The following is a 27,544-nucleotide window of genomic DNA, read 5'->3' on the forward strand; positions in this document are numbered from 1 at the left end:
TTTAGATTTTATTTGAGAGGGAGAGAGCAAACAAGAGCAGGGGGAGGGAGCAGCAGACTCCCCGCTGAGCAGGAGCCCAAAGCAGGGCTCGCTCCCAGGACGCTGGGATCATGACCTGAGCCAAAGGCAGCCGCTTAACAACAGAGCCACCCAGGTGCCCCTAGTATTAATTTTTAAAAAGGTCACTCAATTGTAAATAATAGTCATTGTTCACGCACAATGTCCACATTTATAAATTAAAAGACATAGTTTTCACAGGATATCTGAACTCGTTCACGTTCCTTAGCCAGAGTGAGTACAAGAGACCCATGACTAGGCACTGTGTGTGTGTTCCCACCTAGTACTAGGAGAATTTTTGGAATTACTCCCATTTTGTTAAGAACAGCTTCACAAAGAGGCTTCCTAAGCATAAGAGAGATAAGACAAATTTATTCTCCTTTCTTCATTCCTCTGAGCCTTAAAGTGAGGCCAGCATCCAACGTCAGGGACCCAGAACATGGAGAGAACATCAACTTAACAGTATGGGAAGTCAGGCCTCTGACGGATTAGAGACAACACGTGTGCTGCCCTAACCTGCAGAGTAGTCGTCTCGTTGTTACACTCTGTCCAAAGTGACAGCATCAAGACCTTAAATTTTTTCTTCACGTCTAGTATTCTGGCTGCTAAGTTTGTATCCAGATTCTTCCCACAGTGCATTTATTATTTTTAGAACTTGGTCTTCATCAGATCTATAGAATAGTCAATTCAGATTTTGTACCACAGGAAGTGCCTGGAAAAGACTTGATAGAACCAACTCATTATTCCTCCCCAAGAGCCATCAGGAAGACTTTCATTAAGTCACCGTGACACACAGAACAGCTTCAACCAGAACACCGTTTCTGGTTGTCCTCCCTTACAAATCCAACAGTCACCCTGGCAGTGTCAAGACCGGCTCTTCTGGGTAGATCTTTTTAGACTCCTCATTCGTCATCATCTAGTGATGAAAGAATTAATTTAAAATGGTGGTACCTAAAGATGTGCTCCTGAAAGAAAGGGAGTATTAAGTCACTAATAATGAAATGAGGAAAAGAGAGTGAGCCAGTCGAGTTTCCTTGAAAAGCTCTCATCACGCTTTGGGCAATGTGTGCCTCACTTAAACTGGTAAGGATGTCTCTGATAACTATCAGCTCACGAAGAGTTGCTCTCTCACACGGCAGTCTCTGATGTATTTTGCCGATGATAAAGAAACAATCAAATTTCATTCCAAAAGAGAAGATTTATATAGTCTTTTTAGGGTAAAATAGGATGCCTGGAAAAAAATAGAACATGTCTCTAAGTTAACATGTGGTTAGAGGAGCAATGGTTTTTCAGAACTACTGCTCCCTGCAAAATTTCACCCCAAGTAAGAAGAGCTATGAATCAAGGAGCCTCCTCCCTCAAGGAGCCCCAGACAGGGAGGAGGAAAGCAGTCTGGGGCTTTCTGCAGCTGAAGAGAGCCCAGTTAACACTTGACCAAAAGGGAGGTGGAAAACATGTAATACCTTCCAATAACAAAAGCTACTATTATTGTGGTTAATGTGTTAAATTCTTTACCTGAATGATTTCATTAATCCTCTTACGCTCTTCTGAAGGTGAGTTATTTCCAGTTTGGAGTAACAAACCTGAGGCTCAGAGAGGTAAACCCTCCAAGTCACGGTTAAGTTGTGCTTCACCAGGAAGAGCCTCCACACCCCTCCTCTGCCCCAGGGCACCCATGAGGAGCGTAGCACAAGCAGGAAGGGCACAAAATGCCTTAGGAAGCATTCCTGAGTTTCTCCTTGCATATGCTGGGACTTGACTAAACATTTAGGTTGAGGAGGCAACCACAAAGCAGGCTTATTTGAGACAGTAGGGAAGCGTCACATATGCTTGAAAGTGGAACCCTCACGCACACGGCCCCCATCTTAACTGTTCCAGGAATCCGAAGAGCTCAGACTCTTCAGGCATCTAATCTCTAAGCATACTGCATTTAATTCATACTTTGCCTGGGGCAAGCTTTCCAAGTCAGAGATGCTCCTGGCATCATGCTCCTAAGGCTCCTAAACTTTGGCTGGGAAACCTGAGTGCCCGGCTCCGCAGCTTGCTCTTACGTGGGACCCAGGGAACGACTCTGCGGATGACTCAGCGGATGAAGCCAGAAGAGCACCAGGACCTTTGAAAGGGTGGGTGCAAACCCAGGGCACTCTCAGGAAAATCTCTTATTAGGGATTCCCAGTGAACATTTCCATTTTAAAGGCTCTGAAAAGCCCAGCGGCTAGAAACTGGTTCTGGTTCTGATTTCGGGGTAGCCAATGCTTCCCTAACATTTTTGGGGGGGTGAAACAGAGCTTCAGTCCATCCCCTTCTCACATGTTCCCCGACACTCCCTAGGGTGGTACCAACCTCATCTGTCACCCATGTCCATGGTCAGAGCCTCCAATTCTGGTCTCTCCAACATTACTCCTGCTAACTTGCCATCCTTTCTCCTTTCTACAGCGTGAGCTCCTTAACATGTGAACCGGGTCTCACTCCTTCTCTGTCTGTAATCCTCGCTGACTTCCCTCGCATTCAGATGAAGTGCAAACCCTGTGCCATGGCCCGTAGGGTCCCACACCACTGATGCTGAGCCCACTCCTGTGACTCTGACATTGACCATCCCCTCACCCAGTAACTTCCAGCCTCACTGGCGTCCTCCCAGCTCCGAAACCAGACAAACCTTTCCTGTTTCTAGACATCTGCTCTTGCCTCAGTCTGAAATACGAGACTTTACGGCTTCTTGTCCTTTGGATCTCCGGGTCTACGTCTAGCCATCCTCTCTTCAGACAAAGCTTTTGCAAGTGCCAAAGGAGCAACGCTCTCCCTCACCCATCTCAATCCCTTACTGCCTATCTCAGTGGATTGCAAAGCGGGGTCCCCCAACCAACGGCATCGGCAGCCGCTGGGCGCTTGTTAGAAGCTCAAGTTCTCAGCCCCTGCTCCAGACCTGCTGAGTGAGAAACTCTGGGGGCAGGAGGAGTAGTCATTTGTGTATTAACAAGCCCTCCAGGGGATTACGATGCACCCTGAAGTTTGCACTGTTCTGTGACAGCATCCTGGCTTTTTCCTGCATGTTTGCCACCAACTGTCTTATTCTTTATTTAGTCTGTTTTATCCATGTCCCCTCACAGTAAGGAGAGGACTTCAGTCAGCCATATTGCAGCCCAGGACTGTGGCTAACGCTAATTACGATCTCCTGAATGAATTAAGGCATGGAACACACCTCGGGAAATACTGCTTTAAATAGGATCTGTATTAGCTTACGGCTAAGCTTCAAGTATCATGAGCCACATACCACCAATTTTACTCTTCATTCATTTATTCAATATTTACTGCCATCTATTATGGGCCAGGTACTGTTTCCGATAATATAAATACAAACAAGAGCAAGTCCTTCCTCTAAAAGAAATTAGAGGCAAGGCGGGGAGGAGAGGATTGTAAAAAAACCCAGGTAAACACACAATTATTTCAATTGGCTAAGTGTTATAGTTATATAGTTATAGTCTCGCAAAACCCATCAGAAGCATGAGAAATATGCATGTATTATCTTTGACCTAGTTTTTCCAGTTCTAAAAGTTAATTCTAAGAAAATAATCAGGGACGTTCACACAGATTTACCAAATGAATGGTTATCACAGCATTATTTATACTAGCCTAAATAAAAATCAGAAACAACCTAGATGTAAAAACAGAGTAATTTAAAAATTATCCTAGACATAAGACAGAAGGGTAAAAAACTTACTGTATTTTAGAAGAATTCTTACTATATGAGATTTTTAACAATATACTGTTAAGTATAGAACTGTACAAAATCATTTTTACTGTACATATACTGTAGCCATACAAACCTATGCATTTTGTATAGAAACATACTTAATAAACTGGATGTCGAAACATACTTAAATATATTGGAAAGGTGCTTACCAAGATATTAACAGAAGTTACTAGGTGGTGTGATAACTGGTCATTTTTCTCCTTTTATGTTTCTCTGTATTTCCAAATTTCCTACAAGGCACTACACAGTAAGAGAGAAATGTCAAGGGCAATGGGTCAGAGCGGAAGAAGCACATAAACATGCTATGTGGTGTGGAGGGTATCAACACAGAGGACGTGTCATTTGAGCTGGGCCTTGAGAATGTATGGGAGGGAGCTGGTGTCGGGGAGAGGTGTCAGCACCGGCAGGAGTCAGGAAAGTGCAGTGTGTTTGGGGGACAAGGAGCAGCCCAGGGAGGATGAAGCAGTTGTAGAGATTTGCAGCTTTCCGCCAAATCCAGCCTACAGAGAGCAAACTGTTTGTTTACCTTCACAAAAGAAACAAAGCCCCATATGGACAGTGGCATTCTTTATTAATCAAAATCAGAGTTTACTTATGCATGATGGGCCATCCATGCTCCACAGGGCTCCCTTCTCAGCATTTTGAAAAGCCACAGACAGGCTTTCCTGTTGTGTAAAGGATAATACAAATAAATAGAAACCATACCAAGATTTCACTCTGGCTAGATTATTATGCGATAACATCAGATGGAAGAGGAAGAAGGAGAACATTCAAAGATAATCTTCTGTCTTAGACTTAAAGCTCCCAGTGCCAGAATTCTACAGGCAGGTCTAATCTCATGGTCTGGCCATCGTCAATGGTCAGGATTACCGAATGAGCAGTAAAATACCTCTGTGATGCTCATTCATCCCTCAGCACCAATACATAAATTTTAAAGGCCATGATAAGTGGCTTGACAACCTGGAGACAGATGATAAGGTCTCAGCTTCTGATCACTAAACACAATAAATCCCTTGCAAACTCTGTGCTACTAATTTTTTGTAAGATCTTTCTCTTGCTGTCAATCATTTTCAGGTCAATTAGATGAGAACCTGTTTACCTGAAGCATACTCAGGTTTGGCTAAGATGAAGTTAAATATAAATTTTGGGAAAGATCCATGTGGTTTAAACACAGAGGAGTGCCCTGAAGATGATTTATATGAGAGGTTACAATCTCAGTGTCAATAGAAGAGTGGCAGATGATCAGTTGTCTGCCAAACTCAGTTTTTCCCTTCTGCAACAGGAATCAGGTTTTAGTTGGGCATCTAATTAGGTAGAAACACGTTTCAGATTCCCTTGCTGTGGCAGGCATGCTAGAAACTCACCGAACAATCTTTCCATTTTTCTTAGATACACAGCCTATCTGTATTTCCCAATCTCTTATGCAGTTAAGAGAGGCCATACGACTGAGTTCTAGCCAGTGGAATGGAGGTGGAGATGGTATGATCTGTATTCAGGCGCATAAAAAACTCCCAAGCTGAATTCTATCTTTGTTCTCACCTGCCAAGAAAAGGAGAAATCCAAAGACCCACCTACACGAACTCAGAATGTATATAACCTCTGAGTTAGAAATCCTCCTTCAAAGAAGCTATCCTATGGAAGCACTGGAGTGATTTATACACAAATAATACACAAAGGGTCATTTATATGGATGTTCATCGCAGAATTACTTATTATAGTAGACAACTGGAAACAATTAGATTACTCCACAGGAAATTATTTCATAGGAGTTAAATTATGTTTATAGCCATACTATAAAATACAATGCTATTTTTAAAAAAGATAAGATGGCTCTATAGGTACTGACATGTAAAGATCACCAAGACCTATTGTTGAATACAAAAAGCAAGTTGCAGGGTGATTCAGTCTCTAATCAAGCCAAGATTTATTTAGTTTATTAGTCAGGCACTATTCCAGACACTTGGGATAAAGCAGTTAACACACACAAAAACCCTTACCCTATGAAGCTAAAGGCATACAGAATGTATATATTTCAACACTCTAAAATGATTTATCAATTAGTAATGTAAATGTATTTATTTCTAAATATAGAGAAAGGATCCATAATGATGACCTCTGGAGAGGGGAGTGGATATAAAAAGGGGGTTATCAACTTCTTGGTCTATAGTCTTCGGTGTTGTTTGAATTCATTTATGGGAATGTATTTGTGCTTTTGAATTCATTTTAGTGGAATGTGTTCTAGTAATGGAACCAAAACCCTGCTCTGCAGAACCCCTCAAGGGTCACTCCTAGGAAAGAAGAGGGAGGCATTTTTTTCCTCCCTCCTCCACCATCACTGTCATCTATTTTATTTATTTAGACCTGCAGTGAGCTTTCTTTTGATCCAAGGCTTCTGCAGCAACGAAAATTTAAGAACAGCCCATCTTGCTCATAATCAGAAAATTATTTTAATACACAAAAGAATACGGAATAAGGATGAAAGCCTCATTTGGGCCTCAAACGAGACTGATCCCAGATCATTTAAGGGTTTTGACTGTCCAGTCCCTTTACTGCTAAGGTTCCTATGCCTATAAAGGACAAGATGTCAGCTTTTCAGATGTCAGATATCACTCAATAAACACCACAGATGAGTTCTGATGTGGAAAATGCATTTTTGAATGGAAGAGTTTTTGTTTTATTTTAAAATTGTGTTAGCACCTAAAAGACCCCTGTAATAGTGAAGATAAAGTTAATCCAGTAATGCATTTACCATAGCAAACCTCCAGAACAGAAACACATTACTTCCCTCTGATGGAATTTTAAATCAGCATAAGGGATTAAACAGTATTATCCAGTTGACGGAGAGCAATTTGGGAAACACGATGGATTATGGGGAATGACCATTCTATGAGCCATCATTTGTATTCTAGGAAGTCCTTTTGGACCTTCCATGATTAATATGTCCGATATAATTCTAAGGAGGTGGTGTTTTTTCTAACTTCTCATTTCATCTTTTTGAAAGGTCTCCACAAAGCAAAGCTCAACTCCGTGCTCTTCTTTCAGACTGCAGTTGACACAGTCCAGACCAAATTACAACCGTGAGAATCGTCTTGCTTCTACAACTCTCTTTAGTTTGGTTGACTAGGGCCAGCAGAGCACATTTCCCCCTGTATTAGCACATCCACTATGGCTCACCTTTAAAAAGAAATATCTGAAAAAACACAGAGTAAATGGATTGAATTGACAGAAAGAACCCAAGGATTAGCAAAGTTCCTTCCTTCTTTCTTTTGCATTCCTTTCTACTTGCTTCTGTGTCAGGTGATCTAAGATCTGTTCTGTGTATATAAAATAAAGCAGCTCAACAGAAAACTGTCTCTCCTTGATCCAGCATTGCCTGAAATATTTTAATCCCAGGAGCCAATCTTAATTGCTGTGAGATTTTTTTTTTTCTTTGAATGTGAACTGTCCAGATAATCTGTCTTCCTAGGACCCAGGGATAGCCTAGCTACATAGACCATCTCTTCCTTAAATGTCTCCTCCTTCCCTAACCCTAAGGCTAACCTGTAGTAACCTGTGGTAATGGGTAATGTCAGTCACAATAGGAAATAAAATATCTTAGTTCTTATAGGCCAACATAAGAGAAAATGTACATTTTGTAGGTCTGGTGATTTCTGTGGACCCAAGCATTGGACTAGTCATAAGCAAGATGAAATCTCATTCTTTGATTCTCTGGGGTCTTTGCTCTAACTTGGTGAGTGACAACTGCTTTGTGTTTCTATTTTCTAAAAACTGGTAGAATATAAAAGCTAAGAATGGTGATATTTGTAATCTCTTTCACACACAATGCATTTACTAAATGTTAGCTATTATTGCTATTATCATCACTACCAGTAATACATTTTTATCGTAAATTGAACTAAAAAAAATACAGTCTGAGATTCAGGACTAAATAGTAAAAAGCTTTTCAGATTAAAGTTTAGTATAAATCAAGGAAAAACTTCCTCATGATGGCAGATATAAAAAGTGAATGCACTAACATTAATATCGACCACAGAGGAATAAAAAGGATTATAAGAGAATACTATGAACAACCGTACACCAACAAATTGGATAACCAGAGAACTGGACAAAGTCCTAGGAACACATGAATTACTAAAACTGACTCATGAAGAAATAGAAAATCTGAATAGACCCGTAACAAATAAGGAAATTCAATCAGTAATTAAAACCTCTGAAAGAAAAGCCCAGGACCAGATAAAATCACTGGTGAAGTCTACCAAAAATTTAAACAGGAATAAACACCAGTTCTTCTAAAACTTTTTCAAAAAAAATTAAAGAGGAGGAAACACCTCTTTACTCATTCTATGAGGGCAGTGTTACCGTGCTATCAAAGCCAGACAAAGACACTACAAAACAAAACAATAAAAACTACAAACAAAAGCAAAAATTAGAAATATTTATGCAAAAATCCTCAACAATATATTAGAAAATTCAGCAGCATATTACAAAGATTATTTAACCCAATGAAGTAGGATTCTAAGATTTCAATAGTGATTCAATAACTAAAAACCTATCAATATAAAACACATTAACACAGTGATGTTTAAAAAAAACCATGATCATCTCAAGGGATACAGAAAAAGCATTTAACAAAATCTAACACTTTTTCATGAGAAAAATATTCCATAATTAAAAATAGAAAATAAAAAACTTCCCTAACAGGAAAAGGTCATATATGAAAAACCTGTAACTATATTATACTCAGTGGTAAAAGACTGAAAGCTTTGCCCCTAAGATCAGGAACAAGACAAAGATGTCCACTCCACTGCTTCTATTTGACACAGCATTGAAAGTTCTAGTCAGAGCAATTAGGCAAGAAATAAAAGCCACCCAAACTGGAAAGAAAGCAGTAAAACTACCTCCACTCTTATAGGACATGATCTTATATCTAAAAAAACACACACAAAAAAACCCCCAAAAAAAACCCCCAAAGAATTCAGAAAAAAAAATGTTGTAGCTAATGTAAGAATTCAGCAAAGTTCCAAAATTCAAAATCAACACAAAAAATCAGTTGTGTTTTAGGGTGCCTGGGTGGCACTGTTGGTTAAGTGTCTGACTCTTGGTTTCAACTCAGGTTGTGATCTCAAAGTCATGAGATGGGGCCCATGTGGGGCTCCACACTCAGCGTGGCTTCTGCTTAAGATTTCCTCTCCTTCTGTTCCTCTCCCAGCTCAACGTGTGCTCTCTCTAAAATAAATAAATCTTTTAAAAAAATCAGTTGTATTTCTATACACTAGCAATAAGAAATCCAAAAAGAAAATAATTCCATTTACAATAGCATATAAAATACTTAGGAATAAAATTAACCAAGGAGGTTCAAGACTTGTACAATGAAAACAACAAAACATCACTGAAAAGGAATAAAGACCAAAAGTAATGGGAAAATATTCAGTGTTCATGGTTTGGAAGACAATATTGTTCAGATGATACCACTACATGGTAGTATATATGTCCAAAGTGATACACAAACTCAATGCAATCCCTATCAAAATCCCAATGGTATTTTTTGAATGAATTTTAAAAACTTAATCTATAATTCATATGAACTGTTCAAGCCTTATGAAAAACTGACAGCTAACATCACGCTCAATGGCAAAAACTGAAGTCTTTTCCTCTAAGAAATCAGGAACAAGACAAAGATGCCCACTCACCACTTCTATTCAATATAGTACTAGAAGTCCAAGCCAGAGTGATTAGGCAAGAAAAAGAAATGAAAGTCATCCGAATTGGAAAGGAAGAAGCAAAACTGTCTATACAGAGACAACCTAATCTTATATCTAAAAAAACGAAAAACAAAAACAAAAAACCCAAATGAAACCACAAGAGAACCTGCTACAGCATAAACAAATTCAGCAAAGTTAAAAGATATCAAATCAACACACACAAAAAAGTTGCATTTCTGCACACTAGCACTGAACTATCCAAAAAGGAAACTAAGAAAATGATCTTTTAGTAGCATAAAAATAATAAAACACTTAATGAAGGAGGTCAAAGTCTACTAACTGAAAACTATACAACACTGATGAAAGAAATTAAAGAAAACAAAAAAGTTGCAAAGACATCTTGAATTCATGCAATGGAAGACAATGTTGTTAAAATTTCCGTACTACCCAAAGAGATCTACAGATTCATTGCTATTCCCATCAAAATCCCAATGGCACTTACAAAAATAGAAAAAACAATCCTAAAATTCATATGAAACCATCAAAGATCCAGGACAGCCAAAGAAATCTTAAGAAAAAAAGAACAAAGCTGGAGGCATCATAATTCCCGATTCAAAATATATTAACAAAGTTACAGTAATTAAACAGTGCAATACTGGCATAAAAACAGACATAGAGACCAATTGAACAGAATAGAGATCCCAGAGTTAAACTCATTCATATATGATCCAATGATCTTCAACAAAGGTGCCAACAGTACACAATGGGGAAAAGATAGTCTTTTCAACAAATGGCAATGGGAAAACTGGATATCCATATATGCCTATGACCCAGCAATTCTACTACTAGGTGAATATACCCCAAATAATTGAAAGCAAGGACTCAAACAGATACCTGTCACCAATGTTCATGCAGCATTTTCACAATAGCCGAGAAGGGAAAATAACCTAAGTATCCACCAACAGATGAGCAGAAGAACAAAACCTAGTATACAATGGAATATTATTCAGCTGTCAAAAGGAATGAAGTTCTGAGACATGCTACAACATGGATGAACCTTGAAAACATTAGGCTAAGGGAATGAAGTCAGACAACAAAAGGACAACTGTTATATGATTCCACTTTTATGAAATATCTAGATAGGTAAATTCATAGAGACAGAAAATCTATTAGAAGTTACCAGAGATTAGGTGGAGGGAGAAGTAGCAAATTATCACTTAATGGGGACACAGTTTCTGTTTGGGATGATGAAAATTTCTGGAAATGGCGGTAATAATTGCAAACACTGTGAAGGTAATTAATGCCACTGAATTAATAATGGTTACCATGACAAATTTTATGCATTTTATGTCATATATTGTTTACCACAATAAAAAAAAGGTAAATAAAAAAATCTACAAGTATCACCACTGAAATTAGTAATAGTACCATGCTGTTACATATACAGAATGATTCACAATTTTTCTATGCATAATTTAGAAAACAAAAAGTAACTTTTACATGTTAGAATTTATGTATTTTTTTGCCTAATACAACAGGTAAAATTTAAATGATTGACTTCTTCAGTTCGGCCTAATATATTAATAAAGGTACATAAGTGTTTAAAAAATTTAATGTACTGCTATGAGGGATGAAACTTTCCTGCACTGAGGACATTCATCAAAAAGTAGATGATCATTCAGCAGGAAAATGTTGGAAAAAATTTATACAAATGGTAGGGTGTTGGGCAAGGTAAGGGTTCAAAATAACTTCCATTTTTAAGGGTCTAAGTGTCTAGAAGAGTTGTACACAATCAGAAACACTGCCAAGGTTAAGTTATTTCTTTCTTCCTCAGGCAGTGGCCAACCTACGGGTTCCAGCATTCCTGATGACAATTGACTACCTTGGTCTGGTGGCGGCTCCACTGAAAATATCCTCTGCTATCAATCCCCTGCTTGAAATGTCCCTAGAGGACATCAGGTTTCATAAAGCAGATCACCTTAAAATAGTTCTTAATTACAGAATGGACCAGATTCCTCTATGAAATTGTAATATAGAAAATAAAGATCTGCTAACCCTCAATGTCTGTACTCAAGTGTTTTCAAGGAGAACATCCAGAGGTGTGGCAGGATCAGGAAGGCTGTAATGAAGATGGAAAGGTGACGTGCACACAGGCTGCCAACCTCAAACTTGCAGCCTGTGTGGAGGCCATCGGAGCACAAATTGTCATGGCGATTGTCAGTGTTGTCACTTCTTGATCTTCTTCCTCCTCAGGACTGTGTCTTATTCACACTTGGTCTTACTAGTAGCATACAGCCTCATCTGTTTCACACACTCCGTCACAATCTCTCAGAGCTAAATGTTCACTCCTCCCAGACTTTATCATGAGTTTTCTATAACAAAGATGACTTCACAGAGAGGGGTCAGTGGCTCAAACTTAGAAAGCGGGGGCAAGCGACTGAGGTATCAAAATACAAAGCTGGGCCACAGAAGGCATGTGGAAGTGCCGATGTGGAAAACTGAGAATCTAATCAAACACATCTGTGCCTTGCATTCTCTACCTGCTGTCTTGCCCGGAATGAAGATGCTTAAATCCCCATTAGTGGGGCAGGGCCACGCAGCTATGCAAAAACAGAGCTGGACTCCAATCTGCTTTGTGGGTCCTCAGCACGGCTGCCAACTGATCAGAAAACATTTCATGTGGGGGCTCCAGTGTGAGGCAGGATGAACACAGCTGGCTGACACAGCAAGCAGTTATGAACAAGAAAAATGCTGTTTGATTTGTGGGCCGAGCCAATCCATCTGGGAAATCTCTCCAAGAAAGTCACGGGAAATGCCATTTCAGCTCTGATTTTCCTAGTCAATTCTGCACCTCAAGTCAAAGACTCAAAAATAGCACTCTACCTGGATGGTGTCAACACAGTGACACTTGAGCTTCTTTTCCTTTGGCTTTTTCAGAGCGATTTCAGCTCTTGTGGAGAGAACACTGGAGAGACTGAAGGGGCTGCGTGCTGGAAAGGGGACCGGGCCCACCTCTCGTTTCCAGAAAATGGATTGCTGTGCTCCCCGGTGACTCTTGGATTTTCTATCATGAGATCTGAACCCTGGGCCTGATGTACAGTGAGGCGTGCTATTGGCATTTGCAGAAACCTTGACATCCCACACTGCAGTTCATGATTGGTGTCAGACAAAGGAGCATATTAAATGACTGCCAGCCTGACGATAAGGCCAGTTATTACCGAGCTGTACTTTCCCCAGGTCTAAAGACTCATAGTGGTGGCACTGAAGCATGCCAGGGAGAAGATAAAATTTAATTAATAATTTCCTTAGAGGCCAACAGTCTATTACAACTATGTTCCTTGCTGTTTCCTGCAATGACCTTACAGCTCATAAACATTATGGATGCACCCTTGGTCATAGTCTCATCCCCAGGTTCAATTTATGGCTCAGGTTGCACTGCATAATCAGCTAGACTGAAATAAAGATTTGCAGATGCTATTGCTGGAAACATCACAGGCTCTGCATAAGGCAGGTGTGGGCCTCCCTCCCTCTGCGCAGTCCAGGGCCTGGAATAGATAGCATGATTTCCTGGATTATTAATATGCACTATGGACAAAGCTAAGGATGAAGGTGAAGTCCGCTCCTGAGTTATAGGGGGTACATTTTGGTTTTTGTTAGCCTAGAGAATCAGGACACTAAATTAGGTAGTTTTTAGGTATTCCAAAAACTGACTCAATCTAATTGTTTTTTAGAAACACAAAATTACTCAAAGTGATGTAACAGGAGGAGATGTTTTCTCCTACAGTAAAACACTTGTTCCTTTACTATGGAACTACAATTTATTTTGCACCTATTACGTGAACATTTTGTAGAGCTGTGGAAGAAACAAAATTTTAATTATCTTTGGGAATAGTGCCTAGCACAAAATCTGGAAAACCACATGTTTAATAAATATCTCTTGAATGAATGAGTCTGTTAATTCATTGTGGGATATTTTATATTTTGAGTTATTGAGAATATGGACATTTATATAATCAGAAAAATAACAGTAAGATCAACTACAAATGATAATCTCTACCTTCTTAAAATTAAGAACCAATGTCTGCTGACTGCTTACTGCCAGACTCTAAGGTACCAGGGGTGCAAAGGATTGGTAGCAAGCACTGGTGAGACTTCACAGGCTGCAGGTCCAAGAGCCAGAGTAATTCCCTCAACTTCCCAGAATAAAACCCAAACTCTAAGTACAAGGTATTCTACTCTTATCTTTGGCAGATTCCTCTCCCCATTCTACGCTGTAGCTAGATTACTCCTCATTCCCTTCAAACACCCCAAGCTTTGCTCTGCTGCCTGGCCAGAAAAGAATCTCAAATGCCTGTTGAATACTTGAAATAAGAAGAGAATTAATCACCATGCCTTTACTGTTAGCATTCTCTCTGGTTAGGTGTTCTTTCCCAATTGCTCATCTATTACAACTTTCTTCCTCTTTCTCTAGCTGTTCTTTAGAGGCTACCTCAAATACTATCTAGAACACAGTGATGCACTGTTGGTGCTCATCTCATTCATTCATTCATTTACTCAATCAGGTATATCCCATCTCATTTTCGATGGTTAAGGCATCACATATGTTGGTTGCGTTGCATGGAAGGATAGGAGTGTATCTATAGCTTTATGAGCATAGAGTGCTCAGTGCCGGGGCAGGCCACCTTCCTTCCAGTGCTCGTCCACATCCCAGCTGATGACGACAGGGAGTTCAGTTTACACTCCTGACAGAACTTATTATTTGCTCTAGACTGTGCTAACCTCCTCATATCGCCTTACTTCACTCACACACCCGACACCAGCCTGATCCATGTATTCCTCTCCCCATGTTACAAGTGAGGAAACCAACACAGACACAGTAAATAAACCCGTCTCCGAATCATAGAGCTAGAAATGGCAGTGTCAGCATGTTGATCCAGACCTAAGTCTGAAACTCTGCTCTTAGCCACCACATTATTTGGCCTCTCTCTCTCTCTCTCTCTCTCTCTCTCAGAAACAGATGAGAAAGTGTGTCTACTGAGTTACATGCTTCAAGAAGAAAGCTCGGGTAGTACAGCTGCCTGTCTGATGCCAGGTATCCAAATATGTGCAGTTACTTGACCACCTGGACATTTAGTCTGCATGTATGCAAACATCTGGATATTTGGAGAAGAGATGCTCAGGCAAGCATTTCTGATTTTATCTGAATGCCTGGCTCTATATGATACCCAGGCAAGGCATTTTTCCTGAAAACAGACACAGAGGTATGAATTAAAAAACAAAAGTTTTAGGCAAAGAGCATACGTTGTTTAATTATTACCAATGGAAATATGAATTTTCCTTTTTTTTTTTTTTAATGTTTTATTTATTTATTCATGAGAGTCAGAGAGAGAGAGAGAGAGAGAGGCAGAGGGAGAAGCAGGCTCCCCGCCTAGCAGGGAGCCCGATGCGGGACTCGATCCCAGGACCCTGGGATCATGACCTGAGCCGAAGGCAGACGCTTAACCATCTGAGCCACCCAGGCACCCCTGAATTTTCCTTTCAATCTACCACAATGTTTCACAGAATCAGTGTTGCCTTAAATATGATAGTTCGTGAAAACAAGTCATTTGAGCCAGATCAAATCCAACTGAGGTTCAAATAAAGGGTGAAGGATAATGCTGTGAATGAAGTGAATTCTGGATCATTGCAAATTCTTCGCTATCCAACGTCGTAATAGAAGTGGAACTCTCTTATAGTTATTGATGGTCTTCACATGCTACTTCAAATCAAAATAAAGATACCATTCTATACCCCGTCTGCATTTAGAATATCTGTTTCAGTAGTCATCTAGGAAGCTCAGGATCCATAAGTCTTCATTAAAGCAGCTATGCCTGTGGCATACCCATGATCTTTCACCAACTTACAGTAAAGTTACAAAGTCCAAAGAGATGGCTCAAAGCAATTAATACTTCAGCCTGACCTGCCAATGACTACCTTTCTCCTTCAAATCTTGTACTTATTGTACAAATCCCACTGTAGCAAAAGGCATGAGATCCTCCAGACCTAACACCTCAATAGCTGTTTTGTCTGTTTTATTTTTTTTTTAATGGAGATGGTTCATAATTTTCCAACCAATGCTGCATGTATGCTGACCACCTTCACGTATATCTGAACAAAACTTCATCATTTCCCTATGTCAAATGCCTGACTTAACTGAGGAGAGACTCGTGTGTGTGTGCGTGTGCATGTGTTGGGGGGACTGAGGGAGGTAGGAGGAAGAGACAGACACAGAAAAGGGGAGGGGGACAGAAATATGGATATAACAGGGTCTTAGGATAATATATTCATATAGAAAAAATTCCTTAAAACAGCTGTCACATGTTCTGATACAAATTCAGCTTTTAGGAAATTTCTCCCCAATATGCAAAATGATGTAGAGAAAGGTTAAAATATGGAAAAAGTGTAAACAACCAAGTGCCTAAGGGTAGAAGCCAGGTTTAATAAATTAAAGGGCATTTATATAGTGGCATATTTTCCAGCTACTAGAAGCCATGTGCTAGAAGAATATTTAATGACTATTTATGATCTATTTCGATTACAGATGCACGCATGGCCATAGTCTCATCCCCAGGTTTAAATTAAGACACAGGCTGCCCTGTGTTAACAGCTGGACTGAAATGAGGATTTTCTGAAGCTACCACTGGAAATATCACAGGCTCTGTGAAAGCAGGTGTGATGATTTTCTGTGAACAGGAAATGAAGTCTCTCAGGACCAAGGACTTGAACCACTCAACATCGATTCCATCTCAGGGCTTTGGGAAATTTTGGCATTATCTGGTTAGGGGAGAGAGGGATCAAGACTCGATGTTTCTGCCTTAGTAAACCACACTAATAACTTATCACATCAAGAGACTATCAGGGAGAAATAAGATATGAGTGTGTGCGTGCATTTCCGGTATGTGCCTCTTTGTGTGTGTTTAGCAAATAATTCCTGGATCTACAGAACTTGGCCCATCATGGAAGAAGATGTCCTGCAACAGGCTTTATCCCGTCTTTAAATGAAAATAAGAAAATGGAATGATTCAGTCTAATCTTCCCCCAAGTTGCATCCAACTTCCAGTTTTGTCTGTATTATGAAACTATGCACAAAGAAGGTTTTATCAGTGAAGATCAATCAATTGATCTATCGATCTGTCTTTCTGTCTGGAATTCCATATGGTATCTCAGTAACTAGAACTAAAATGCGAGTACAGTCTCAGTCCCCTAATAAAATGAATTTTGGTGTATCGATGTAAGAAATGTCACTACTTTTATGTCAAAGATGTTTCCATATCACCCTGAAAAACTGCTATCAAGGAAAATTCTTCCGACCTCTTTTTTTTTTTTTAGGTTTTATTTATCTGAGACACAGAGAGAGAAAAGCACAAGCGGGGGAGGGGCAGAAGGAGAGGGAGTAGCAGACTCCCCGCTGAGCAGGGAGCCAGATTCGGGGCTTCCCAGGATCCCGGGATCATGACCTGAGCCGAAGGCAAACGCTTAACCAACTGAGCTACCCAGGCACCGCTCTTCAGACCTGTCTTAATTAAGAAACATATGAGCACTAGTAGCACTACTAGAAAGTTGATTCAAGACAACACTCCTTGGGACACTTACTCCACTATAATCTTATTTATCCTATCCACATCTTTAGTAAATATCATAACTCCTGATAATGGCAAATCAGAAGTAACATCAATTCAGAATTAGAATTCCAAATATATACAATGTAACTATATGTTGGTTCTTAATTTACTGTTAAATAAGTGCTAGATCCATTTGATAAACATTAACACTATTTTTTCCTAGGTCTTAGCTGTTAATGACAGCCAAACAGATATTAAAACACAGTTCATTTTTCTATAAAGATAGATCTCTCCATCGTACAAGAGGAGGTTCTACTACCTTAACTTTAAAGAATGGCAGTTTCCTGATGAGTTCAGTCTCAGAGACATACTGACAAGTCAGAATCATGAAATTTTAGTTAGAAAGCAATTCAGAAATGAATAAAAGGGGATGGAGAATCAACTTGCAAAAGTTATGACCGGTTATGATTGCCAAGAGAGAAGCCAACAGAAGACAAAACTCGCCCACCCCCGTGTAGAAAAACTTTTGAGAAGAGCCTCCTCATCAGGGTCACTTCTGAGCTTTACAATGATGCTTGAACAGTCCCCCACCCCCATTCCCGACTCTCCACTTTTCTGTGGCATATGCTTCAGTAAGCACTACCTTAAATCCATTACTGTGGTTCACACATGTTGTCAAGTTAAGTGCTTCCCGAGATAGTCAGCCAGGTACTAATTATGAAGTTGGCACCTTCCTGTTTATCCCACATCCTGATAAGACACTGCCATTTCCTGAAGCTCCTGGCTGCTGTACCAGCCCATCCACCTGTGAAGCTGCTGATAATCCCTGCCCAAGCGCTGTTCTTGGGGGGCCGGGTTACTTACAGGCAACTGAAGACAGTTATATTGCCCTCCACTTTCTCTCGCTCTTAGTTTACAACCCTTTCGTGTGCGTGGGTGTTTTCTTCTAACAAATGGTTTAACTCCTTCACCCATGTTAATGCTTTTCGGTATCATCCGGAGAGGCATGATTTGGTTTCATCTTCCCCTGTCTCTCCCACAGCCCCCCAAAAATGGCAGAGAAAAAAGGAAAGACACACTTGAGTATGATGTAACCTAGCAAGTCCCTTCTTATGAGAGACCAGTCTTCAGAGAAAGAGAAAAGACTCTGGAAAGCAGTAAGATGACAGGATCTCTAAAACTGTTGTTGTTTTTTGTTTTTTGTTTTTAATGTTCTTCAATTCAACCATCTCAGAAGACTTCTCTTTATGACCCAGCTAACAACAATGACACTTGTTATTTACCTTATGCTTATCATAATCCCAGTCTAATGCATAATGCTTTGTAGGGTTTATTTGGTTCATCCCTTGCAACTCTCTGAAGTCCTTACTATAGCAAATCTCCATTTTGCAGATGAGGAACGGAAGCATTAGGACAATCTGTCCGAGGCCACATGGCTCTTTACTAACAGGTCTAGAATTGAACTTTATGTCTGTCAAAAATCAAACAAACAAGAACAGTGCTTAGAGCCATTCAGTTATTTTCCTTCCCATGTGTGTAGGGGTTGCAAGCTCCGATGCGGGGCAGGTCTTTGCTAGGAGTGGAGCAGGCTGGGAGGAGACTATGGCAGCCTCGAGTCCTCAGACATGACCTCCAGGAGGGCACCTGCTGTCCCTCTGCAGCTAGCTGTGGGCCAAAGCCTGTGTGTTCACTGTGGCCAGCCGATCAGCGTTTTCAAGGGAAGATGGAAATATGGGTATTTCTTGAACACGGTGATTTTTCAATGTTAGCAACTCATTAAAAAATTTTTTTTAAACATTGAGCCAACTCCCTATGGGACACACATAAGCAGAGGCAGAGTTCAGGTCCTATGACCCCAGTTTCTGACCCCCACCTTTTTCTTTAAGCTCACATCTTGACAGGTGTGATCAGGCTGTTTTAGTAACAAGAAACATCTCTGACCCAATCTCTGCATCTCTCCCTCTCCCTAGTCACTGTAGTAAGGTGCAGAGGAGCCTACTCCTTTTCCAGTCTCTGCTGTAAGAGGCAATGCTAAAACTGAGCAGGCTTGGGAGAGGCCCGCTCTTCCAGCTGGTGACAGGAATCTGTCCCTCTCTCCCCTCCAGGCTGCTGTGGCAGCATCTTGGGAGTTGCCTCCGGCTTCCTTGTGTGGTTCAGCCACACGCTGGCTCCCACTGCGTTTAGATATCTATTTTATGTGTCTTGGAGGAGAAAGAAAAAAACCTCTGTGAAGCTCTGAAAAATACAGTTTATCTTCAGCTTCCTCTGTTCAAATTTTAGAGATGACAGTCATTTCCACACTCAGCAAACCTAATTTTTCCTTGAGCATACCCTGGTTCAAAAAATGTAAGAGGAATGTTTCTCCAAAGTAGGGAGGTCGAGTTCGGACAGAGAAACCTACAATTTTAGCATTAGGTGATGTGAAAAAGCACTTTAAAATCACCCCTGAAGGGGTATTCTTTAAATCCAGTCCTTTGGTGTACAATTAGATCTCTTGCAACAGCAGAGGCAAACCTCTCTACTTTGGAGTTTAGACTGACACAAACCTCTATATTCATTCATCCTCCTGAATTTCTCCCAGAGACCTTAGCATCAGGAAATCAATCTTGCTCACTGTTGTATCCCCAGCACCTGGCACAAACATTAATAAGTATTTGTTGAATAAATGAATAAAATGAAAGAAGGGTTTGGATCAGTTGGGACCGAGATAACATCTATGCTGTGATTTATTCATTCAAATATGTTGGAATGAACTCAGGTCCCTATGGAGTGTGCTTGAAGAACAAAAGGTGGTTGCTGTTCAGATCACTAGGAGACTTTTGTTTTGCTGTGTAGGGTGGAATCTGAGGGCAACAGCTGATTTCCTCAGGACAAAGGTGGGGGAGGGAGGATTTCTGAGTGAATGTGTGGGTGAGCAGGAGGGAGAAAATACCTGAAACTTGAGGGGCACACGGGCAAGCCATGGGGGGGGAGGGGAGAGAAAAGAGATGACGGGGTGTGTGATGTACCTCTCCCGCCCAGTCTCTATAAAACCTTCAGCGAAATACACACTATCATCAAGGATTTGGGAGTCAAGTAACACAGTCTGTATTAACAGCATGACTGACATGCATGCTCGACATGGAAAACAAAGATGATATAACCAAGTCCCCTCCTTGGAGGAACAAATCATCGAGGATAAAACAGCCAGAGAAACAAAACCTTGTACAAGGTGTTCTCACACTGCTCAGAGATACTTGAAAAACACCAGTGATTTAAACAATGACATTTATTGCCCATTTCCTGTGTGCCAGGCAGGGGCTGGGCCCTAGTGATACGGTAGCAAAGGAGACAGTCAAAGTCCCCTGCCCTCAAGGAAAATGATGCAATTAATCTAAGGGATGGGACAGAATCCATGATTGGGGCTCTGAAGGGAATAAAGAGGGGTGACCTATGATGATGATGGATGGGATTCAGCATTAACTAGGTGGTCAGGGTTAGCCTCTCTCAAGAGTGAAGAGCGAGTTGAGACCTGAAGGATGGGAAGTAGCCAGCTACACAAAGATGTGTGGATAAAGCTTTCCAAGAAGAGCAAAGAGCAGAGTCCAAAGGACCCAAGGTGGTACAACGCAAGTGATGAGGAGGGTGTAGGAGATGATCAGAGAGGCAAGTAGGGGCCAGATCAGGAAGTCAGAGAATATGACTAGGTCTGCAAGGGTAATGGGTGGACTGGCAAAGACTCAGAGCTGATGACTGGAACGTAAAGGTAAAATGTAATCACAACACAAGGGCCTTGGCATGCACCATCTCTGGGGGGATGTTCTCAAACACTGACTCTCCAGGGGGCAGGAAATAATTTAGTCTAGTTAATTGCCCTTCGGGACTGTTCTGTGTATGCATGTAAAACTATGGATTATTTGGCCCCAGATGCAAATGAAAAGGGCACAGTAGGTCACTGGTTTTCCAGAAGACTCTTCTCACTTGAGGTAGAAGTGAGAATGCCAATTAGCCTCATTTCTGTGGAAGGGAACTGGGAGAGGAGAAACACCCAGAGAATTGTGCTTCCGATTGGCTTGCAAATCATAACAACGACCCCAAAATTAAGAGAAAAAAAAGCTCCTTTGCTCTTGGGACCTTAAATGATTAGAAAGAGTTGTTATTTGGCTGATTTTCACACTTCATTAGCATATGCATAATTTAACAAGGGAACATGCTGGGGGCTGGCACGGGTGAGGGCAGCTCTCCTTACCCACGGACTAAAAACTGGGGCAGCGGCATTGGGAGTGCTTAATTATGCCAGCAAGGCAACAGAGATGCGCACAAAGTGGGGTGAGCACACGATGGAGTCTTGGAACAGGCACGAAGAGACACTCTGGTGTCTGCTTTCACCCACAAGCACACCTGCTCTGAGAGCTCTAAGGCAGTCCTGAATGTTCTTCCCAAGGACAAAGTCTCATGCATTAATCCTCACTTTCCCCACTCCTCTGGCCATCAACACCCTAAATCAGACAGTCACATTTCCTTCTCGAAATCTGGGATGCCAAGAAGAGTAGAGTATTATATTATGGTGGTCCATATCATATTCCACTGGGCACTGAAGAGAAGGATGTGGAGTGGTGTCTTAGGGGCTGAATAAAATGGACTCTAGAAGGCTCAGACCTTCAAATTACACTCCTGAATTCCCTGATTAGATCCACAAGCAGAGAGCTAAAGACAAAATTTACAACCAATCCCGTAATTTAGTTAACATTTATACTTTCTTTCCTCCACTCGAAGTATTCCTTAAATCCATAGATGAAAATAAAGAAAAGGCTACCTTCAAGGAGAGGACTCAACTGTGCCCGGTCACCTGCTGTTCTGGTCTTATTTCTGTGCTCATGGCCCTTGGAAGGACACACATATAACTCAATAGCTGATAAGTGGAATCAGAATGGTGTTTCTAAGAAGAACAGGCAGGGAGTTTTGCAATTCTCACACCGTATCTCACATTAGCACCACATTCAATGTCATATAACTTTAAAATTGTGACTATGTCGTATTGATCTATCTTGGTTCACTGGTCTATTTGGAGAGGATTTACACATCTTTCTCTGCTTCTGATACCTTCTCAGCATCAATTTCCCTTTCTTCTGTTAAGAAAACCCTATTTTTTTCTTTTTCTGAATCCAATCTGCTCTGTGTATGTGTGTGTGCCTTTAAGGCCTGAGCTAATTGGCATACTCCATCCCCCTCTCAGCAGTGATTGGGCCAAGCACAAAAAAATACTCCAACTTGGACCAATGAGAGTTAGGTTCAGGCTTCTGCTGCAGCGCTGAGAAGATTGTAATATATTACTTTCACCCACTTCACACCAACTCCTCACAGCAATCCAAACATGTCAAACATTTTCATACCTCTGTGCTTTTGCAGATGCTATTCCACTTCTTGAATGAATGAAGAAATCCATCAGTTCTTCCATATGTTATTTTGGCTTGAATCCCCAAACCTTATGCTATCATATTTAACTTAATAAGCATGTACTCATTACTGTTATATCAGACCATCAGTTGTCTCCCCATCAACCAACCATTCTTCCCTTCTTCTGCCAACAGTCCCCTGGCTTTCCCCCTTGTCACCCTCAAGTCATGTGGGTAGTACCCATCCTTCCCTCAACATCAGAGTTAGGCTTTAACTGGCTTGAGTCCACCAGGCAGTCCATCTTACTGAGTACAGGGAATAGACTCAGGGTTGGGCATGGAATCCAAACAAACCAAATGAGAGGTTACGATATATTTCCTAAGGACTTAAGGAGATGTGAAACCCTGTAATACATTAGTCCGTTTTCCACCACAAATGAAGAGCCTGCAAACAGCTGCTGGGTCTACATACAAAGTGGAGCAGAGAGACTGTCGAACCAGGGTGGCCTGGCTGAGCTCTGGATCAAGCCTTACCTGAAGTTAGCATTCTTCTGAACTTTTCATTTGTGTGTGCCAAATTTGTGATTAAATTTTAGTAGGATTTTTCAGCCTGGTAACCAAAATATTCCTAACCAACAGTGTGACAAAAAATGTTAAATATCCTAAGAGCCAAGGCAGAATCCTGTGGGAAGTTATAAACCATGTTCTAATCAAGTCCAAATTGTTCATGCATTCATCCATTCAACAAATATTTGAACACTTATTATATGCCATGTACTGTTTTAGGGCATTAGGGGTACAGCAATGAACAGAAAAAACAAATATCCTCTTGAAGCATCGATTCTAGTGGAAGGAGATATTTAATAAACAATCACAATAAGTAAGTAAAATATATAGTATATTAAAGATGACTATGAGCAGATAAGAGGTCAGGCCTATCAGAAGGGCCAAAGGTAGAAGGGGATTACAATTTCAAACAGCTACTTAATGAAGGCTCCACAGAAAAGACAACACTTGGACAAAACTTGAAGGAAACTGGCTATCTATGCAGGTATGTGGGAGAAGAGCAGTCCATGCAGAAGACACAGCCAGCACTAAGACCTTGAGGTCTGGTGAGTTCAAGCATCAAGTTCAAGTGCAAGAAGGCTGCTGAGCATGGAGAAGGCAGCAGGAGTAAGGTCAGAGAGGAAACAGAAGAGCTGATGATGAATGGCCTTCCAGGCCACTGTAAGGACCCCCCCTTTTTTTTTAGGTTTTTTTTTTTTAATTTTTATTATGTTATGTTAATCACCATACATTACATCATTAGTCTTTGATGTAGTGTTCCATGATTCATTGTTTGCGTATAACACCCAGTGCTCCATTCAATACGTGCCGTAGGGATCCTTTTATGCTGAGATGGAGAGTCTTTGGAAAATTATGAACAGAGGCGTGATAGGATCTGACCTAAATTCTTATGGGAATTAGACTGCCTACTGTATGGAGAACAGATCTGGGTGTCAGAGGCAAAAGTGGGAGCAGGGGACTGTTACACAATGCATGATAGTGGCTTGGATCAGTATGGTAGCTGTGGAAGCGATGAAGTGAGATGGGGTTTTGAGCAGAATTTAAAAATAGAGCCAATAGGATTTCCTGATGCATTGTACGTGGAGTGTGAGTCAAGAATGACTCCAAGGTTTCTGGCCAGGGGAGGAAGGAGGAAATTGTCAACACCTGAAAAAGGGACCACTGCAGGCAGAAAAGATTTGTTCAGGATGTGATCAGGAGTTCAGTTTGAAAATATTAAGTCTGAGATGTTTTAGTAAACATCCAAGTAAAGAGTCTCAAGAAGTTGGATATGTAAGCCTGGAGTTCAGGAGAGGAATGGACTAAAGATAGGAATTTGAGAGCTGTCAGCATTTAGGTAGTATTTTTAGCCAGAAAACTGGACAAAATAACAAAAGGAGCAATTGTAGATGAAAAGAACAGATCCCAAGGACCAATTCATTTAATCGATTCATTTAATCTCCAAGATAACCTTATGAAGTCAGTTATTATGGCTACCCTAGCTTTACATTTGAGGAAATCAAAGTCTAGAGATGTTAAGATCATAGAGCAACCTGGCCAAGAACACACATGCTTGTCTGTATATCAACACTTTAAATTGGCATGCAGGGACCGAAACCCAAGCAGTCTCGCTCCAGAGTCTGTGCTCTTAAATATTACTCAATATTGCTACCTGTTCCCAAGAGGAATTGTTTAATCAGCTGGTAGATGTTTAAGATTAGCAATAAATACAGTGTATAGGACCTAAGAGTGGCCCACTAAGCTAAATGAATTGAGTCTCCTGCTTCCAGGGCTAGAATAGGCTACAAATACAATGCTGAGATAAAAGGAAGAGTTGAACTCGGGAAATGGAAGACCAGTTTGCTCACTGGTCTTCATACTTAGTCAGATTCACTTGGGTGAACCTGAAAAGATACAGGTTACTAGGTAACCACTGTAGACATGATTCAGTAGATACTGAATGGAGCTTGGGAATTTCATATTGACAAGTATCTCAAGAAATTCTGAACACCATTTTGAGGAACACTATCATAGGAAATCTACTTTGGCTCATCTCTGTCCAATAGCTGTTCACCCAAAAGATCAATAAAATTGGACTTCACTTCATCTTAGCTTCACAGAGAGGATGGACACAAAAGAAAAACAGCTTAGCTTGGAAAAACAGTTTGAAGTTCTTCACAAAAGAGCTTTAGTCTTTCTTTGTTAAGCAACAGTCAATTTTCTACTTGAACTAAAATTGATCTTATTCTTTGCTTATTCATACTAGTAAATGAAATAGTGCCTGAACTTTGTACAGAAACTGGTGGATTGTTACTAAACATTCATTAAAAAAGGTAAGATGTGTAAGAAACTTATGCCATGCATTTGTCAGTGGAGACCCATGCTTACTTGGACATCTTCCACCCAGTGGTAGTTACAATCAAAGTGTAATAGCATTTACCTTCAGGATGTAAGGGAGTGACTACCCTTTATAAAACACTGCCAAAGCAGAGCTATAAATAAAGTGGGTTGGTGTGAATGCCCACTTCCTTTTTACCTCTGGTCAAATAGACAAGTACAGAGCTGTTCAGAAATGCACATAACCCCACTAATTCAGCAAGCAGCTGAGTAAGTCCAGAAAAACATGAGGAACATAGGTACTATTTGCTTCCAATTTGCTTAGAATCTAAAGGTAATTGCACGAATGATTTCCTCCAATGCCAAATACCGTCACCAAATGTTTGCACATCCTATTGCGTTCTGTTTCTACTTAGGGCTTTGAAAACAGTCCTTACAAATTGTCTCTATTTTGGTGATGTGACTAATCACCATATTAATATGGTGTGGTTTCATTTTTATTTCAGAACCACTGACTCATCCAATTTATTGGTTTAATTGGGAGGCTATCAAATAGAATTGGACTAATTTATAAAGCAGGAGAACCAAGCCAACAAACAGTGATTTCTGTTTCCCACCGCTCCCCTGCCTCGTCACATTTTTGTGCAAGTGAAAATATAGGGGCAAGAAGGAATAAGTCCTCATTCCCATCCAACCACGAATCCATCAACAATCCATTCTTTTAACCATGTTGTATTAAACATTTACTCAGCAATATAGTTGTAGTGATTAAGATCATGAACTCTTAGCTGCATGGCTGTGAACATATCCTCAGTTTCTTCATAACTGGAGCTAGTACAAATATCCACCTTATAAGGAATGTTAAGAAAATTAGATGGGATAATACACATAACATTACTAGCATAGTGTCTTGCCTACAACAAATACTCTGCCCTCATAAGAGGCTATCATTTTTATCTATGCACATGCTCATTGGGAAGCACACAGGCTCCCCCAACTTCGGCCACTGTGCATTTTGCTACGGCACTCAGTTGCCCAGCTGCTGCCTGACAAGTGTCTGCTTTACCTCTTCCACTGCAGGCGCTCATTCAGTGGTTGTGCTGCTGACTCGAATGATGGTACACCGATGGAATATAACACCCACAGAAAAATGGCACTGCAATGATCTAACATCTGAAGAGGATTTCAGAAATGCAGTGGCATCATCTTCTTACTAAATCGAGGAATGAAAAGAAACAAAGGACATCTTCATGATGGGTCCACATGTGCCAGGGAAGTGGGTGCACTCCAGTGATCTGCTCCCCTGCTTCCAAGTCTGTATATGACCGGTTATCCCTTAGCCAAGCCATTAAATAATGACAGAGTCCTGGAGTAAGCAGAACTTGAAATTACCCACCTGGTCTCACCATGTACCATGCCATTTTTATTACGGGACAGGTAGAGGTTACTGGGAGATACAATGCTGCTTCCCTGGCATCTGACTGCTCTGGTAGCTACAAATGACTGACTTTTTCTCTCCATTTCCCTTCAGGGAATGCCCCCTATATGTCATACACTGTGCCAAGTGCCTTGGGGGAAACAGGCAATGAACACAAGATCCCTGAAGTCAAGATAATGATAACCTATGGAACACATTATTTTACCAACAAATGCCTAGCAAAGGACCTGGCTCATAACTGATGCTTAATAAGGATTTGCTGAACAAATGTATCATCTGGGTAGTCCCATCTACAAGCCCAGGGTAGAAAATGAAACTAATCAAGTCATATGCAGGAAGCCTTTATTGGTAAAAGGCATTTTCAGAAGGCATTCAATGTCCTTCAGCTCCTAAGCCTGGCCAAGAAGCACAAGCTTTCACTCAGGCCATGGATTCCTGGTGATTGCACTCATCTTGCACTTGCTGCATTAGCCAAGGTCTACTCTGGTCTTCTGGAGTAGACACAGTAACTTGATGGAGAACTGTTGGCAATGGGATCAGTTTGACTTCACCAACCTGTGCCCCTCTCCCAAAGGGACTCCACCTTTCAAGGTGGAGTTGCAAATCAGCTCTTGTGAACATCTTCAGAGTGAATTCTTTGTTAGTTCTCGACACCCCTGCTATGTTCTCCTACCATGGAGACGATGCACCATGATCCATACAATAACAGGTACTGTTCCAATTGCAATCAATAGAAT

General features: G+C 40.8%; 1 protein-coding gene across 12 annotated transcripts in view; it reads right to left on the minus strand.

The window, feature by feature from the left end:
• Positions 1–27,544, minus strand: part of PPP2R2B (protein phosphatase 2 regulatory subunit Bbeta) — a 445,076-nt gene that overhangs the window by 171,219 nt on the left and 246,313 nt on the right. Inside the window, exon 1 of one of the 12 annotated variants that reach the window (XM_027605536.1) lies at positions 26,436–26,570. The exons of the other annotated variants lie outside the window; for them this stretch is intronic. Coding sequence (XP_027461337.1) covers positions 26,436–26,457 — 22 coding nt within the window. The 5' untranslated portion in view covers positions 26,458–26,570. Of the gene's footprint in view, positions 1–26,435; positions 26,571–27,544 lie in introns of those variants that run through there. 12 annotated transcript variants of the gene reach the window in all.

Source organism: Zalophus californianus, chromosome 5, assembly GCF_009762305.2.
Source record: "Zalophus californianus isolate mZalCal1 chromosome 5, mZalCal1.pri.v2, whole genome shotgun sequence".
Taxonomy (NCBI): Eukaryota; Metazoa; Chordata; class Mammalia; order Carnivora; family Otariidae; genus Zalophus; species Zalophus californianus.